This window comes from Stenella coeruleoalba (assembly GCF_951394435.1).
Source record: "Stenella coeruleoalba genome assembly, chromosome: 5".
Classification (NCBI taxonomy): domain Eukaryota; kingdom Metazoa; phylum Chordata; class Mammalia; order Artiodactyla; family Delphinidae; genus Stenella; species Stenella coeruleoalba.
In genome coordinates, this window is record NC_137150.1 from 115,863,092 (window position 1) to 115,878,997 (window position 15,906).

At 40.1% G+C, this 15,906-nt stretch overlaps 1 protein-coding gene across 1 annotated transcript in view; it reads right to left on the bottom strand.

The window, feature by feature from the left end:
- SAMSN1 (SAM domain, SH3 domain and nuclear localization signals 1) overlaps positions 1–1,220 on the bottom strand; it is a 135,986-nt gene extending 134,766 nt beyond the window's left edge. The window contains exon 1 of the mRNA XM_079922283.1: positions 1,193–1,220. Within this exon, the coding sequence (XP_079778409.1) occupies positions 1,193–1,204 (12 nt within the window). The 5' untranslated portion in view covers positions 1,205–1,220. The remainder of the gene's footprint in view (positions 1–1,192) is intronic.
- Positions 1,221–15,906: the final 14,686 nt, after the last annotated feature.

The following is a 15,906-nucleotide window of genomic DNA, read 5'->3' on the forward strand; positions in this document are numbered from 1 at the left end:
TTCTTCTCATATAAGAATTGGTCTGCAGATTGACAGTTGTTGGCACTGATGCAGAGGGTCAGTGAGGTCAGAGTCGTGGGCACTGGCTGCAGTTCCCTTTCCCTTCCCTTCAGGGTCTGAATATCGATGCAGAAGCTCAAAGCATTAAGTCCTCACACTCTTGGATGAAAGAATCAGACATCATAGGCACTGATGTCAAGCAGCCTTCTGTGTTTAGCTGCCTTTCTATGATTCCTACCAACAGCCTAAGCAGCCCTGTAAGGTTCGCTCTTTCTGCATACTCTCTCAAAGTTAGTACCTGTGGGGAGTATTATTTAAGGTATATTTTGAGAAGATGTAATATTAAAATTTAATCAAAACCAGATGAAACTAAAACTTTGAATCTCTTCCTTAGGGTCTCTTTTAGGAGCTATAACATTACTTCAAATCCCAATATTTTTAAAAAATTGTCACACATGCTCAAAAGTAGAGTTCAATAATACCTTTGACATATATACACTACCAAATGTAAAGTAGATAGCTAGTGGGAAACAGCCGCATAGCACAGGGAGATCAGCTCAGTGCTTTGTGACCACCTAGAGGGGTGGGATAGGGAGGGCGGGAGGGAGGGAGATGCAAGAGGGAAGAGATATGGGGATATATGCATATGTGTAGCTGATTCGCTTTGTTATAAAGCAGAAACTAACACACCATTGTAAAGCAATTATACTCCAATAAAGATGTTAATAAATAAATAAATAAATAATACCTTTGTATTTCCATCACCTATATGAAAAAAAATTATCAAGATATTTTGTTTTATCCTTATCCTTCTTCTTTCCTGCTAAAATATTTTAAACCCCAAACAAAAAGCCATTTCACTCCTACATACCTTCACTTTGTATCTCTAAAATTTTTTTGAAATTTTCTTAGATAATCAGAATGCCCTTGCTACACTTAAACATTATTCCTTGATAACTTCAAACAACCTCCTTATGTCACACCCCCCGCAGAGAGAGGGCGTCTATTTCTCCAATCCCCTGAATGAGGCTGAGGCTGTGACTACACTGATAAGTCTCTAGAATGTGGCAGCTGTATCACTGCGCTCCATCTAAGCCTAGTCTCTAAGAGGACTGCCAACTTCCACTTCCTTCTTCTTTGAACCCATCCGTCCTGTTGTGAGGAAGGTCAAGCAGCACATAAAGATACCTACATGAAGGAACATTGAAGGCTCCTGTGACGGCCCCAGCTGCCCTCCAAGTTGGCAGACAGAGCCAGTGCGCTAGCGCTGTAGGAGAGACCATCTTGGGAGTAAATCCCCAAGTCCCCGACGAGCCACCGTAGCTATGCCAAATGGAGCAGAGAGCTGTCCCCCAAGAGGCCTGCCCGAGTTACAAGACTGTGAGAAAAGAAATTATTGGTTTTTTTAAGCCACTGAATCCTGGGGTGGTTTGTTATATGACAAGATAGCCAAAGCACCTTCCATAGTTAAATTCCCCAATGATCTTTTTTTTTTTTTTTTTTTCGGTATGCGGGCCTCTCACTGCTGTGGCCTCTCCCGTTGCGGAGCATAGGCCCCGGACGTGCAGGCTCAGCGGCCATGGCTCACGGGCCCAGCTGCTCCGCTGCATGTGGGATCTTTCTGGACCGGGGCACGAACCTGTGTCCCCTGCATCGGCAGGCGGACTCTCAACCGCTGCGCCACCAGGGAAGCCCATCTCCAATATTCTTGATGCCCAATTATGTCCTATCTTTGGCCATTGACAGACTTTCAGTAATTGTATTCTAGCAAAGAACATCTTCACATTCTCAGAGTTTCTTGAATTCCAGCACAACAGGAAGTTCTGGGCTCATTTTCCTCCTCAAATCAAGAGTCAGCCATCCGTCCAAGGAAAGCCTGAAATCTTTCAATAGCTTCTAAAAGGCCAAATCCACGTGCCATGGTATTTTGCTGTTAATTTTTTCTCTCTGATTCTCATTTGCTTGGTTTTTTTCCCAATTTTTAAAATTGGGGTATAGTTGCTTTACAATGTTGTGTTAGTTTCAGACCTAAGCGTAAGACCGGACACTATAAAACTCTTAGAAGAAAATACAGGAAGAATACTCTTTGACAAAAATCACAGCAAGATCATTTGCTTGTTTTAAGACATCAGTTATTTCCCACATATAATGATTAGAGAACTTGTTTCTTCAAACTACCTATTTGTGGTACAATTTAGAGTCAGAGATCCCTCCTTGTAATCCTTCTGTTTCATGGACTCCTGTCATTTGGGAGGAGGTGGCTATTGGGAGAATCCAAAGATAAAACTGTAGTATCTAACTTTTTAAATCTTTGTAAAAATTTTCTCTCTGTACTTTTTCTTCAACTTGAAATTTTCCTAATACTTATATCTGGTAGAAGCAATAAAAACAATAAAATATCCTAAGATTCTTTCTGCAAAAGGTCTCTGAGGTGTTTCATGTTATACCAGGCACCCACTCCCCAAAAGTCATGGCTAATTCAAAGGGCAGAATAGGTCCTGGTGGGCACAGCAAATGCCCCTATTGCCTCCCTTCACATCCTTCTTTTCTCAGATGCTGAAAATTAACTGTGTTTTATCTGTATCCTCCGCAGACATAATTTCTATACGCTGTAAGATGACAGTTACTTTTCATTCCAACAGGTAGTTATTACGGTAGTGTGCAAAGATCTTAAGCTTTGGAACCAGACAGCCCTGCATTTGAATTCTGTAACTTACTATGAAATCCTTGACAAGTCACTTAACTTCTCTGAATGCTGATTTCCCACTTCTATAAAAAAAAGTGATGATAGAATCTGTCTTAAAATCTGTTTATATAAATTGATACCAAAGTGTATAAAGTGAATTCCAGGAAGAATTCAGCAGACTGCTAGCATGAATTAGTTTGGTCACGTCTTCCAATTAAAGTGCGTAACACGAGCAGCCACTAAACTTCACTGTCTCACTCGAAGAGAAGGAAGGAAGTGTGTGTCATGACCAAAGTACATCAGAGCAGAAGCCACAAGATCTGGATTCTATACCTAGACCTAGAACTAAGGGACTTCGTGACAAGGCCTCCCAAACTCAAAGGGTTTTTCAGCTTCTTTATCAACGAAACAAAAGAGATAGACTAAGTCTTTCTCAACATTTTTTACATAAAAGCACACACAAAAAACAGAAGTTTCCTCAAGGCCCTACCAGCCACTTCAGGTTCCGAGGAGATGCTATCTCAACACATCTATAACCATTCACAGTGTATCAGCAGGTACACACCAGTTGTACACACCAGTACACCAGTTGTACACACCAGTTGAAAACTCTGGTCTGGAGGATATCTAGAATCCCTCTAGCTCCTGATACTCGTGATGGATATTTCAGAGCAGGGAAAATGGTAAAGTTAGAGTGAGGGAGAGGAAATGCCTTTCAAGTTAGATAGAGGTAAATCTAATGTTTATATTCAAATTTGTGGACTGCTGCATGAATTATAGTACAGACAATTCTGAGACCCCCATATCCCCAGGTGACACTTCCTTAAATTAAATTGAAATAATTATAAATCACACCATCTTTTTCATTGCAAAGGAATGTCTTAACTCAATAAATAATCATTTATTGTTTCTGGTCCATTTCTAAAATTTCATAAACAAAGGACAGATGTAAAGCCATGCATTTTGAAGAAGCTAATTAGAATAGTAGAACATAAAATACCTAACATTTTGGAAATAATGCATAGGCAGTATTACCATCATCTCTATTAGCTGGTTAACCAAGATAACATTGTTTTCCCATTTTTAAATCATCTAGTATCAAAGGAAAAGAGAGGGAGAGAGAAAGGGAGAGAAGAGGGAGAGGGAGGGAGAAGAGAGGAGAGGAGAAAGAGAAAGTACATTCTTGTAACAAACAATAAATATTAACTTTTCACGGACAGATTTTGAAGAACAGCTAGGGAGAGCCATATTTGTTAGATACATGTTTACAGAAATGTGTTGGTTTTGAAATGCTGAGATTTCTAGCTTTATCTGGTAAAGATTGTCAATGTTTCTTGCAACCAAACTAGAATTTGATAAAGAATAAGATTTGGGGACTTTTAAGAGATACATTTTAGAAAGTAGTGATTTACAGATACGGTAGAGAAGAAAAATATTTCTTAAAGGGATATTCTAGTGGGAGAAGAATGATCCATAAATGATATCTCTGTGCCTCAATTTCATCTGTAAGGCATACGGCATAGAATTGAATAATCTCAAGGTCTCAAGGTTCTTGCATCTTTTTCCAAACTCCTGTAGAAAACTGCAATGAATGGAAGATGGCTTTAAGCTTTGTGAGCAAACTGGAATAAATGAGTTTTAAAATATCTGACAACACTAAACTAAATGGAAAAAATGTATTTAACTTAAAAAGATGGGGCTTCCCTGGTGGCGCAGTGGTTGAGAGTCCGCCTGCCTATGCAGGGGACACGGGTTCGTGCCCCGGTCCGGGAAGATCCCACATGCCGCGGAGCGGCTGGGCCCGTGAGCCATGGCCGCTGAGCCTGCGCGTCCGGAGCCTGTGCTTCGCAACGGGAGAGGTCACAACAGTGAGAGGCCCGCATAACGCTGAAAAAAAAAAAAAAAAAAAAAGAAGCAGTATGACTACAAATAAAATTGTCATTTTTTCCATTAATAGACCTTTAACATTTTAATTTAGTATAAAAGATATATATATATAGGTAATAGCAAATATAACTAGTATCTTCTATCCAATAAACTTCAAGAGAAGACCTGCTCACTAGCCCCAGAGAGCACTCCGTGTGAGCTCCATGATGCTAATGACTCTGGAATACAACCTTTTTCTCAACTAAATTGAAAGGCTTTTCCTTGGTAAGATTTCATGACACTAGGAAGTACACATGGTTGTCTACTGTTAATCTCTTTGCTTTCGGTACAGTATAAATTTAGTATCAAGGAAAATATGTGCCACAGAACAGCCGTCAGTGTCTACTTGTTGAATTTCTCTTTTTATGTACCATTGTCCAGAACAACCTCAGACCGTATCTGCCTTATGCCAATGCTTTGTTTAATGATGCTAAAACAGTGTTTATTTTCACAGAGTTGGCCAATCCAAAATACTGATATGCATCCAGGCCACCAGGCAGGGCCTCGAGGAACTAGAAATCCCAGACCTGTCCCTTCCGGCTGTGTAACGTACCAGGTGTCATAAATATCAGCATTGTCTGTGTGGGCCATGATGACACAAGGATTGGGAGCTACGGTGCTGGGATGACAAGAGCAAACGTTTGAAGTATTTATTAGCCTAAGAGAAATGAGGCAAATTTTCCTCCAAGATTTCTAATGGTAAACTATTTGTTTCAGGAAATAACACCATTGCCAATTTTTAAAAATTGAGCTGTAACTTACCTTCTTAATTTTAGCTGTTCTGGCATCTGTGTGTGTGTGTTTTCTTTGCGGTACGCGGGCCTCTCACCATTGTGGCCTCTCCCGTTGCGGAGCACAGGCTCCGGACGTGCAGGCTCAGCGGCCATGGCTCACAGGCCCAGCCGCTCCGCGGCATGTGGGATCTTCCCGGACCGGGGCACGAACCTGTGTCCCCTGCATCGGCAGGCGGACTCTCAACAACTGCGCCACCAGAGAAACCCTGGCATGTGTGTTTTAATTGTGGTTTTAACAATGTTGAACTCCTTTTCATGTTTCTTAGCCTTTTCGACTCTAAGAAATGTTTGCTCAAATCTTTCACCCATTCTTAATTGAGTTGTCTGGGTATTTTTTTCTTCGTAAGAGTTATTTATTTCTAAATTATTTCTTTGTAAGAGTTTTTTATTTATTTGTAAGAGTTCTTTATATTCTGTTGATGAACACTGACAAATACACACACACACACACACACACACACACACACACACACGTGTATTACATCAATCTTTTCCAAGCCTGTGGCTTGATTTTCATCTGCTGTCATTTAAAGAGCATTTTTAAATTATGTATTCATTAAACAATTAAATTTAATTATTTATTAATCTTTCCTTTTTGTTAGTGGCTTCTGTGTCTTAGTTAAGGAATCGTTACCTATTTCAAAGTCATGAGGATTTTCTCTATGTTTTATTCAAGAAGCTTGATGGATTTAGCTTTCATACGTAATGTCTGTGATCCATTTCAAATTAATTTCTCTGTTTGGTGAATTCGAGGTAGGATTCTAGGTTCTTTTTGCTTGTCTGTTTTTCACTGATACATCCAGTTGACCCAATGCTATTTTTTGAGAAGACCATCGATTTTCTGTTGAAGTGAACTGGCGTCCTTATCAAATCAAGGCACTGTTTCCAAGTATCAATAGACATGTTTTTGGAATCTCTATCATATTCCACTGGTCAATCTTTGTGCCAATTATACACTTTCTTAATTACTATAGCTTTAGAGCAAGTCTTGCTATCTGGTAGTGGATGTACTCCAGCTTTGCTCTTTGTCTTTCTTGACTATCCTAAGTCCTTCAGTATATTTTTTAAGGCATGAGATTGAAAACCTGGAGAGAAGTTTAAGTTTCATCTTGGCCACTGTCTAGCTACGACCTTGTGAAAGACATTTAACCTCCCTTTCTCTGTTCCTCATTTGTAAAATATGCAGGACCTGAATTAGACAAACCCAAAGACACATTTGTGATTTTCTAGCCCAATTCACACAGAAAGGGAAGGGAATTAATGTTCATAAATAATTGAGTAATTGAGAAAAACCTCCCTTGGAAGGATGGTTGCTTCAATGTAGCCAAATTTTTCCTTCCACAAATATTATTTCACATTTAAAACAATGCATTTGAAGTGGATTTAGAGATAACGTTTAATACATTAGCAAAAGGTTTACAAATTCTTTAAGTTGAAGTCTTAAAGAATTGAAGTCTGCAGTACCTGGTGCCACAATCTTTAACCTAAAAGCCATTGTCTCCATTGCATCAGGCCAGTGTCCCAATGTCACATTTTGTTTTGCTCTTGAGAATTTTCCTGTGTAATTTTTCACACCTAAAATATTCTCTTGCTCTCTTTTCACAAATTCATATCTCTTAGTTTCTTTACAAGTCACTACCTGCTTGTCTTCCTTGAGTAAACTTACTTCATACTTAGTACTCACTCACCTGCACTGCATTTCATACTCTATCCGTATACATAAATTGTATTAAACATGTCGTTCTCGTCTCCTTAATTAGATTCTAAGATGCTTTTATTTTGAATTGTCAGCAGGATGGGGAGTATTGCGTTTATTTATTTTTTTTGCGGTACACGGGCCTCTCACTGTTGTGGCCTCTCCCGTTGCAGAGCACAGGCTCTGGATGCACAGGCTCAGCGGCCATGGCTCACGGGCCCAGCCGCTCCACGGCATGTGGGATCTTCCCAGACCGGGGCACGAACCCGTGTCCCCTGCATCGGCAGGCGGACTCTCGACCACTGCGCCACCAGGGAAGCCTGGGAGTATTGCATTTAGCATTGTACAATCACATCCAGGTCTTTGGGAAGAACTCGTAGGTTGTGAGTGCTTCTTCTGTGCCAGTCATATGTGTATCTCATTTCACAATGACCTAGTGAGGTAGTTTGTAGCCAGTATCCCTCTTATTTCATAAATGAGGAAAGGTTTATTACAATTAGGTAATGCCCTCAGTGTCAGAGTGTCTGATTCTCTTCTGTCAAGGAGACGGGGATGGGAACAAATTGGATTAGTGGCACCGCTGGCTATTGGGGGTGAGGAGGGAGGTCCTAAAGGGCACAGACTAGAAATAGGATGTTCTTATTGCCAGAGACAAGAGACACTGGAACTGGTGAGAAGACTGAGAGAGAATGATAAAATGTGGTCAAGGTCTAGGCTGAGGAATCCAAGGTGGATGCCAAATCCAGAGGAGCAGAGTTTGAAATAAAGAGATTACATGGAGCAAAGACTAGTTTGAAACATAGGGATGGGACTGAAAGGAGGGTATGCAGCAATAGAAAAGAGCAGGTGATTAATAAGCATTCGCTGGTTATATAAATTAATACATAAGTAAATGCCTTATGAGGAATAAATGAGAGAGAGGCATAAAAAACTTATTTTGTGATTTGAAACCTAGGTAATTGAGAAAATGTTAGCGTCATTGAATAGAATTAGGGAAGTCAAGAGAAAATGAAAGCTTGAGTAGTGCGTGTGGAGATGGATTTTAGATGTGGAACATCCAGGAAAGAATGTCCAGTAAGCAACTGAAAATATGTAGAGTTCAGAAGAGCAGTAGAAATTAGAGTTTGCAGCTTACGAAATGCTTTAGGTACTTCACCTTATTCTCAAAAAAACAAACAAAAAACCCTAAGTAAATTGGAAATTGAAAATGAAAGAAACTGAATTAAAAGCAGTTAAGTGACTTCTCAAGTGACACATCTAATAGGTGGATGATCTAGAATTGAAACTCACATTTCCAATCACCAAATTCAATGCTAATTTTATTATGTCATGCTTCCTTTCCCTGCCCCCCCCCCAAGTGAGTAAATCATCCAAAATAAATAGAGGCTTTCAGATAACATGGTTCCATTCGAGCCTTATGCTAATATACATGACTTCAGGGGACAAAGAACTGAAATTTATCAAACACAGCAAGCTGACCTCCCCCTTAGTTAAAGATTTTTTTTTATTCATTCCAAGAGCTACTCACTTGCTGCAATTTGCCTTTCTAGTATGGACATAGCTGACAACATCACCTGCCTGCCAAAAAAATTAATGTGCTGGAAGCTGTTAAGTGGATTAAAAGTTTGTACCACAAAGTAATGCCCAATAGCACCATCAAGAATTCCACCTCAGCTGAAAATGTCCCTAAAAACTCAAAACCAGAAAAGAACGCATTTAGAAAGCTTCATGAGGCAGAAGATGTAAAAGAAGTGGCACAACATACAAGCAAAGAAATCAAATATTTGAAAATTTGCCAAGTAGCTGGAAGCAGAAGTTGAGGAAAAAAAAAAATCTGAGTACTGCTGATTTTCTAGAATACTCTGGGAGCTTAAAAAAAAAAAGAAAGAAAATTATATATTAGTTAACTATTGCTGCAGAACTGGCACCCTTATTTCTCCTGTATTCTATCAGCCAAAGGAGGTTGCAGTGCAAGTCCAGATTCAAGGTGTGGGGAAGTAGATGTCTCCTTTTTATGGAAGGAGCTGCAAAGTCATGTGGCAGTGGATGTGGACATGAGCGGCAAGAACAATTACAACCATGTTGTAGTTGGTCTACCACAACCAGGAACAAGCTGTTTGAGTTTAGGCAGTTCGCTTTGCCTCTCTTGGCCTCAGATTCCTTATCTCTAAGGGTTAGGACCAGATGCTCCCTGGGATTCCTTGCTGTTCTTTATTTCTAATACAATGATTTCCAAAACTGCCTTTAGGGCAAATCAGAGGATTTTTAGTTAACTTGAAAAAAAAATAATCTATAAACAAAGTGGCATGCAGTTGTTTGGTTAAGTGTAAAGTCACTTAACTGAAGTGCAAAACTGCTACATAGAACATAAAAGTGAAAGAGGATGCCATAAAATCAAACTACATAACAGTATTTTCAGTTGGACATGATTGAAAATTATCAGCTTAGCCATTTGCCAACACTGATATAAGTCATCCAGAGGGATTCCAAATACTCTATTATGTTAGAAAGCGAACTGTCTAGTTCACGTCCTAAATGACCCAGCTCGGTACTGGCTCATCACCAATATTCTGCCCTGTAGATTGTCTTCATCAATAGTTCAGGATGTGAAAATGCCAGATGTTAGAATACTTGGATTGACTTCAAACATAATTTAAGTGGTTAATTGCTTTATCTTCTATTTCACTTGCACCATCAAGATTCAACCAAGTTTAGGAAGCCTAAACTTTAGCCAAGCAGATGCTAAGAGAAAGAAGTCAATCAACCAGTCAAGGGTATTTCCTCTTTCCATATGCAGAAAAGTAACATCCTCTTCTAGAAACCCCAACTTCAAGAGAAGACAAAACGCTTTGTTTTCTCAGACTGATGAGGAAACAATGCCTAAAATCGAAAGTGTTACTGCCTAGAAATAAAAACAAATCTTCTTTGAATGCTAAAAAAAAGATTTTTAATACTTTCCATTGGTTTGATATGCAAATATCTGTGTACTTTGTTTTCCTAGAGGATACACAGTTAAAATGTCAAACTACTGGAATCTGGAGATTAATTAGATCTGGCCTGTTTTAAATTAAAGCAGGCTAAAGAAGTTAAACCTAACCACCCCCACCAGCAAGAAAGGATATGACTGAATTTAGCACTAATTGCAATTTATGAAGCTCTACAGTCAGGCAAGAATGAGGAAATGCTCAGATCTAAATGGAGCTGTTTCTGTAAGAAAACCATTTCCTTGATATCTGCATGTTCATCATCTTAGCTCTCAGGCCCCCAGACAGCTGTCTCTTGGACTTTAGGAAATTAGACACCAAATATAAGATCTGAAAAACTAAAACCTGCTAAGAGCAGACAGAGGTCACGCAGAGCTATATTTAGGATTAATATTGAGAGCTCCTTTTTGGGGAAGGGGTAGATGTTAAAAGTGCTCATTGTATACATCTTAGGTAGAATTTAGAGAAGTTAGTAAGTTGATGTAAAGAAGTAGCAACCTGCTCTATTGAAACCTAGAGAGTTCGTCCACTTGTTTACTGCTGGAGTGATGAGTAGTACTAAGTTACACACATGGTGCAGTCTTTATATTTTCAAAATACAGAAATTTAGATGATTTTAGCAAGGGAAAACTGCAAAACAAAAAAGTGCATTTTAGAAAATAAACTCATTTTCTTTGCATTCTTCTTTCCATTGCTTCCGAAAATGTTTGAAAATCATTAGCACCATAAATTTTACAGTCCCATTTGCCAAATTGGCCCCTTTCTTTCCCACTCCCAATCCTTGGTTATATTCACCTTCTGTTTCTGTAGTACACAGCTGAAGACACAGGGTTGCAATTGCAACAAGCACTCTGACTCTCTTCATGAACATGAGTTTTCAGGAATCCTTATGAAAACAATCAGAAGAGGAGATTTCACAATTGACATCCCTCTTAGACCAGTTTCCTGACTTCCTTCATCTCCTCGTGTGTGGCACGTAAATGATTTCTCTTTAACTTGGCAATGTGAGGTTAAGTTCCTTCTATGTTCATGATTTCATCCCCTCCCCACCATCTCTTCCAGAACGAAGACCTTATACTACTAACTGACATGTTTTCAGCCTTTTCACCTGTGCTTGTTCTATCACTGCAGCCCACACATCAGCTCAAGCCATCCCTGCCTTTAACAGCTCCGTGCTTTGTGACCACCTAGAGGGGTGGGATAAGGAGGGTGGGAGGCAGACGCAAGAGGGAGGAGATATGGGGATATATGTATAGCTGATTCACTTTGTTATAAAGCAGAAGCTAACACACCATTATAAAGAGATTATACTCCAATAAAGATTTAAAAAACAAAAACAACAACAAAAAAAACACCCTCTCTGACCTTAAACCTCATTCCATTAACCATCACTCTCTTTCTCATTCCTTTTATAGCTAAGTTCTTCCAAAGATTGGTTTATAATCACTCGGTCAGCTCATTTGTTCTTTAATCTGCTGCAGTCAGAATTCTGACCCCATCATCCCACGAAAAGTGATTTGTGGGAGATACTAAGGATTCAAATTCCCAATCCAGTGGAACCACGGCAATGCCATCTCTCTGTAGCTCCTGGCACAGTTGGTTGCTTCTTGCCTCCTAGAATGGATAACCCCTTCTGATGGCCTTTTGCTATTCCTTTGACCATTCCCTCTCAGTCTCCCCCGAAGCCTTGATTCTGCCTTCCCATCTACTGCCATGACATCTGCCCACTGCTTCCACATCTGCCTCCACCCTCCATCACCTAGTGCCCTAGTTCTGTCTTTATGATCTATCCTTAGACTCTAGCAATTTTCTCCTCATGAGTCTTGTTGCCTCCACCCTCTTGCAATTCCACCTCATCTATCCTCTTGCTGTCAATGTGACCTCTCACAATTATTTTTGTCTAAAACCTTTGAACTCCCTCCTACCATTTCTTATCATGTTGCCTTAGCTTAAATTTCCCCAGAAGCAGAGCATGACATAAGGGTTCACACGATGATAGTTTATTTGAACATCCAAGAAATACCAGTAAGGGAGTGGGGAACTCAGGCAGAGACAGGAAGGCAGGGTGACTGGAGCTTAATCCTGCTGGAATATTCGGGGAAATTCTGCAAAACTCAGGTCTCAGAGCTATCCCACTGGAGGGTGAGGTTTGTTGAAGTGTCTGCACATCAACTCCAGTCAGTCTGCTTCTGGGAGGGGGTCTCACTTCCCTTGGCACTTCTAGCCTGCTATGAGTGAGCAGAATGACCTTCTACAGATCCAACCAAGCCTCAGTCACAGCTTGAAGTTTTCACTGGAGCACAGTGAACTGGTTTAAGTACAAGGGATGTGGGTGAGGCTCTGACAGCACCTGCTACAGATGGCTTACAAAGGTCTTTGGCTTTCTTTATAGCACGTCTTCTTCCCTTACCTCCTGTGTCACCCTGCCTCACCTTCTTCTTGCACACAGTGCTTACACTATCAAAGAGTGCCTAATGGAAAGAAAGAGAGAAAGAGAGGGAGGGAGGGAAGGGCAGAAAAGTCTTTGTAAATAAAATATTGTTCTCGGGGTTTAGGACCTGGAAACATGTTGGTTGTCCCAACTTCTACTGGCCAATGAAAGGTATGGTGACTCATTGTTTTTCCCAGTTGAAGGTAGTTAACAGGAAGCTCAGAGTTGGGCATCGAGACAGAGCTGCAAATTAGCAGGAACTTTGAATTTAGTTATTTTCTTATACTACACATGCTTATTTATGATATAATTTAGCTCCTGATTATTAATACTTTTTAAAAAACATAGCTATATACGATTTTAAATGAAGAAATGATGGATTTTGTTGCCTTAGAAAACCAAAAACCACTAAGTCCATCACCACATGTAACTCATGGCATCCTTTGAGTCAATTTTATAATATTCATTTTGGAATAAATTTTGTTGCTAGAAAACGAACTCTCTGTGGTCTCTGTGTAGTGAAGAGTAGTAATGAATACCTTCAGGACAAAGCAAAAAACCTTAGCATAGAGTGGAAGACCGTTCATGACCCAGCCCTGACGATCTCTGCAATCCCAGTGTCCCCAGCTGTCCTGCACACTTTACGCCCAGCCACATCAACTTCTTTTGGTTTCCTGAATGCACCAGCTCTCTAACTTTTCCATGTCTTTGCCCACGCTGCTTCTCCTTCCAGAGTACTCTGGCCTCTCCAACATCATTCATTACCTAACTTCAATTTCCTTTTTAAAACTTGACTTACAGGTCACTTTTCCTGTGAAATCTTCTCTGCCCCCGCTTGGCTACTATACAACTGATACCTTTCTTTTAGGTTGCCATGGTACCTAGGCAAATCTCTATCGTGGCATTGATCAAATAAGATGGTAGGTGTCTGTTTATACGGCTCTCCCTCTGTAAAGGGTGAGCCCCAGGACACAGAGGTTGTCTTTTAGTTACGCTGGTAACTTCAGTGCCCAACAGTGTCTAGCATGAGTAGATGTTCAGTCAAAGTTCAATGAGTGAAAGAACATAAAGTCAGCTGAGCAAGAAGTTGGAGAACTAGAAGGGAGACAGAGAGCTTCAGGGTCATGTTTCAATCAAGGGAAATGGTCCCCCAGGCAAGAAGTAATTAACAGCAGGCGTTTGGTGGAGCATGTCGCTGGGAGTGAACCCCTTTAGAAACATGAAGGATAGAACTTTTACTTAAAGTACACTCTGACCAATCATATAAGCAGAGGCTGAGAATCATCTGCTTGTAGCCAAAGGAACTTGAAATGAGGAAGTAACATCCCAGGGTGGAATCTCCTCTTACCTAAGAAGTTTGGCAGAATTTGAGCAGTAGAAAAACGTAACCATTGAAAGCAACCCTGAGCAGAATTCTTTTCTTACTTCTAATTGACTAAATAAATTTAATTACAAGGCAAAATTGGAAATGAATATTAGTTCATTGTAAAAATAATTATGCTGATTTTATTATCTACTAAGTTATAGGTACAGTAATTTCCAATCCATTGTTATTCTTAATTAGTCATTTTCTTGTTTTATAAAGTCTCCTGTTTAAAGAAAACCTAACTGACTATCACAGTCAAATTTGAGGCACCAGAGTGAAAGAAAACAGGTAAGCAACCAGCCTTAGTGATTATTTCTGTAAAGAGATTTATCCCCACAACATGTTCAATTTTTACTCTCTTAGCCCATGTAAAAGGGGTTTTTAAAAAGAGAAAAAGAAAAAAGGCATTGTATAATGTATAATGATCTAAGTAACAAAGGAGAGAAGATACAGCTAGCCTGCTGAAGCTGCCAGTGAGACGTGCTTCTGCTGAGCTGCGGAAAGAGTTTGGGGACCTCTAAGTAGATCAGGGGAAACATTCCTCGTGAGTTACTATTCCGATGAGACCTGTGATAGGAAGACATGTGGGAAAGAGGATGTTTAAGAAATATTGCCACTCCTATTTCAAGATTCAGAACATCCTCGCCCATTGGTTTGTCTGTGAGGGACAGCCACAAAGATTTAAAAAGCCTTGTAGATATTCCCGATGCCAGACTAATGTCTCTTCAAAAGAAGGACCCCACGGTTGGACGTTTTGTAGGTTAACACATAATTTTAGATGTTTTGCTGAGTTATTATGGTACCTTTTGGCTACACCAAATTTATGTTCTCTTAGATAAATAATATAGGTGTCTTGCCCACTCCCCACATCCCCCATTTCTTGTTCTCTGATCTTTCATGTAGGCTAGTAGAACAAAGATGGAGAGCACAGACTGTGGACCCACACTGCCTACCTGGCTTGCTATCTGGGTGACCACGGGCAGCTTATGTGCCTTAAATGTCTTATCTGAATAGTAGGATAATAATAGTTCCTTGCAGGCTTGTTATAAGGATTAAAAAAGTTACTATTAAAGTGAAGCTCTTAGATCAGTTCTTGGAATATCATGATCCCTGAATGTGCTTGTTAAATAAATAGCCCAACTTGAGAAGGTAAAGTGAGGCAGTGAATTAACCACACCTTCTTAGTCAGTAAAGAAACGTTATGGAATGCCCATCCTGTGCCTTAAACACATCTGCTCATCCCCTGGGGAATAATGACACTGTGAGAACAGTTATCATTACTGTCTCCACCCCTGAAACGAGGAAAATCAATCATCGAGAAGCCGTAGGATGTGTTCACATCTCACGCACCAAGTCACAGGTAGAGCTGGGCTCCCTCAAACAGGTGCTCTGTTTGAGGCTCGAAGGGGCCCTGCTCACATCCCCGCTCCAACATTCATGGGCAACTCATCCAAGACTCCTCCCCACGTGACCTCTCTTCCTGCCAAATGAAGACCTCTGTTCCCATCTTAAAGTGCAATGCATGGAGAACTCAGTGAATCATAGAAAGAGGACCAGAAAGGACACCAGCGCTCTAAAAACCCTACCATTTATTTTTTTTAGATAAGGAAACTCAAACAGTTAAGAAGCTTGCTCAGAGCCATGTAAGTTATTTACTATCTGAGTCACAGTGCACACCCATTTTCTTGATTCCCAGCTTAGCACTCTCCACTATACCCATATCATTAGATCAGCTTTGACAAGAGAGCAGGGGAAGGGCCATGAGGTCAGGCGACCCTTGAAGAAACATCAAAGAGATGCTAGCAACAAAAAAAGGAGAAGCCAGGGTCCTGAAGAAGTGCCTCTCCAGTTCTGCCAAAACATCCTAGATCGCCTTAGACAAATAACTTTTCAAAAGTTTGGGGCTTAATTATATATAGAATGGATAAACAATAAGGTCCTACTGTATAGCACAGGGAACTATATTCAATAACCTGTGATAAACCATAACAGAAAAGAATATGAAAAAGAATGTATATATGTA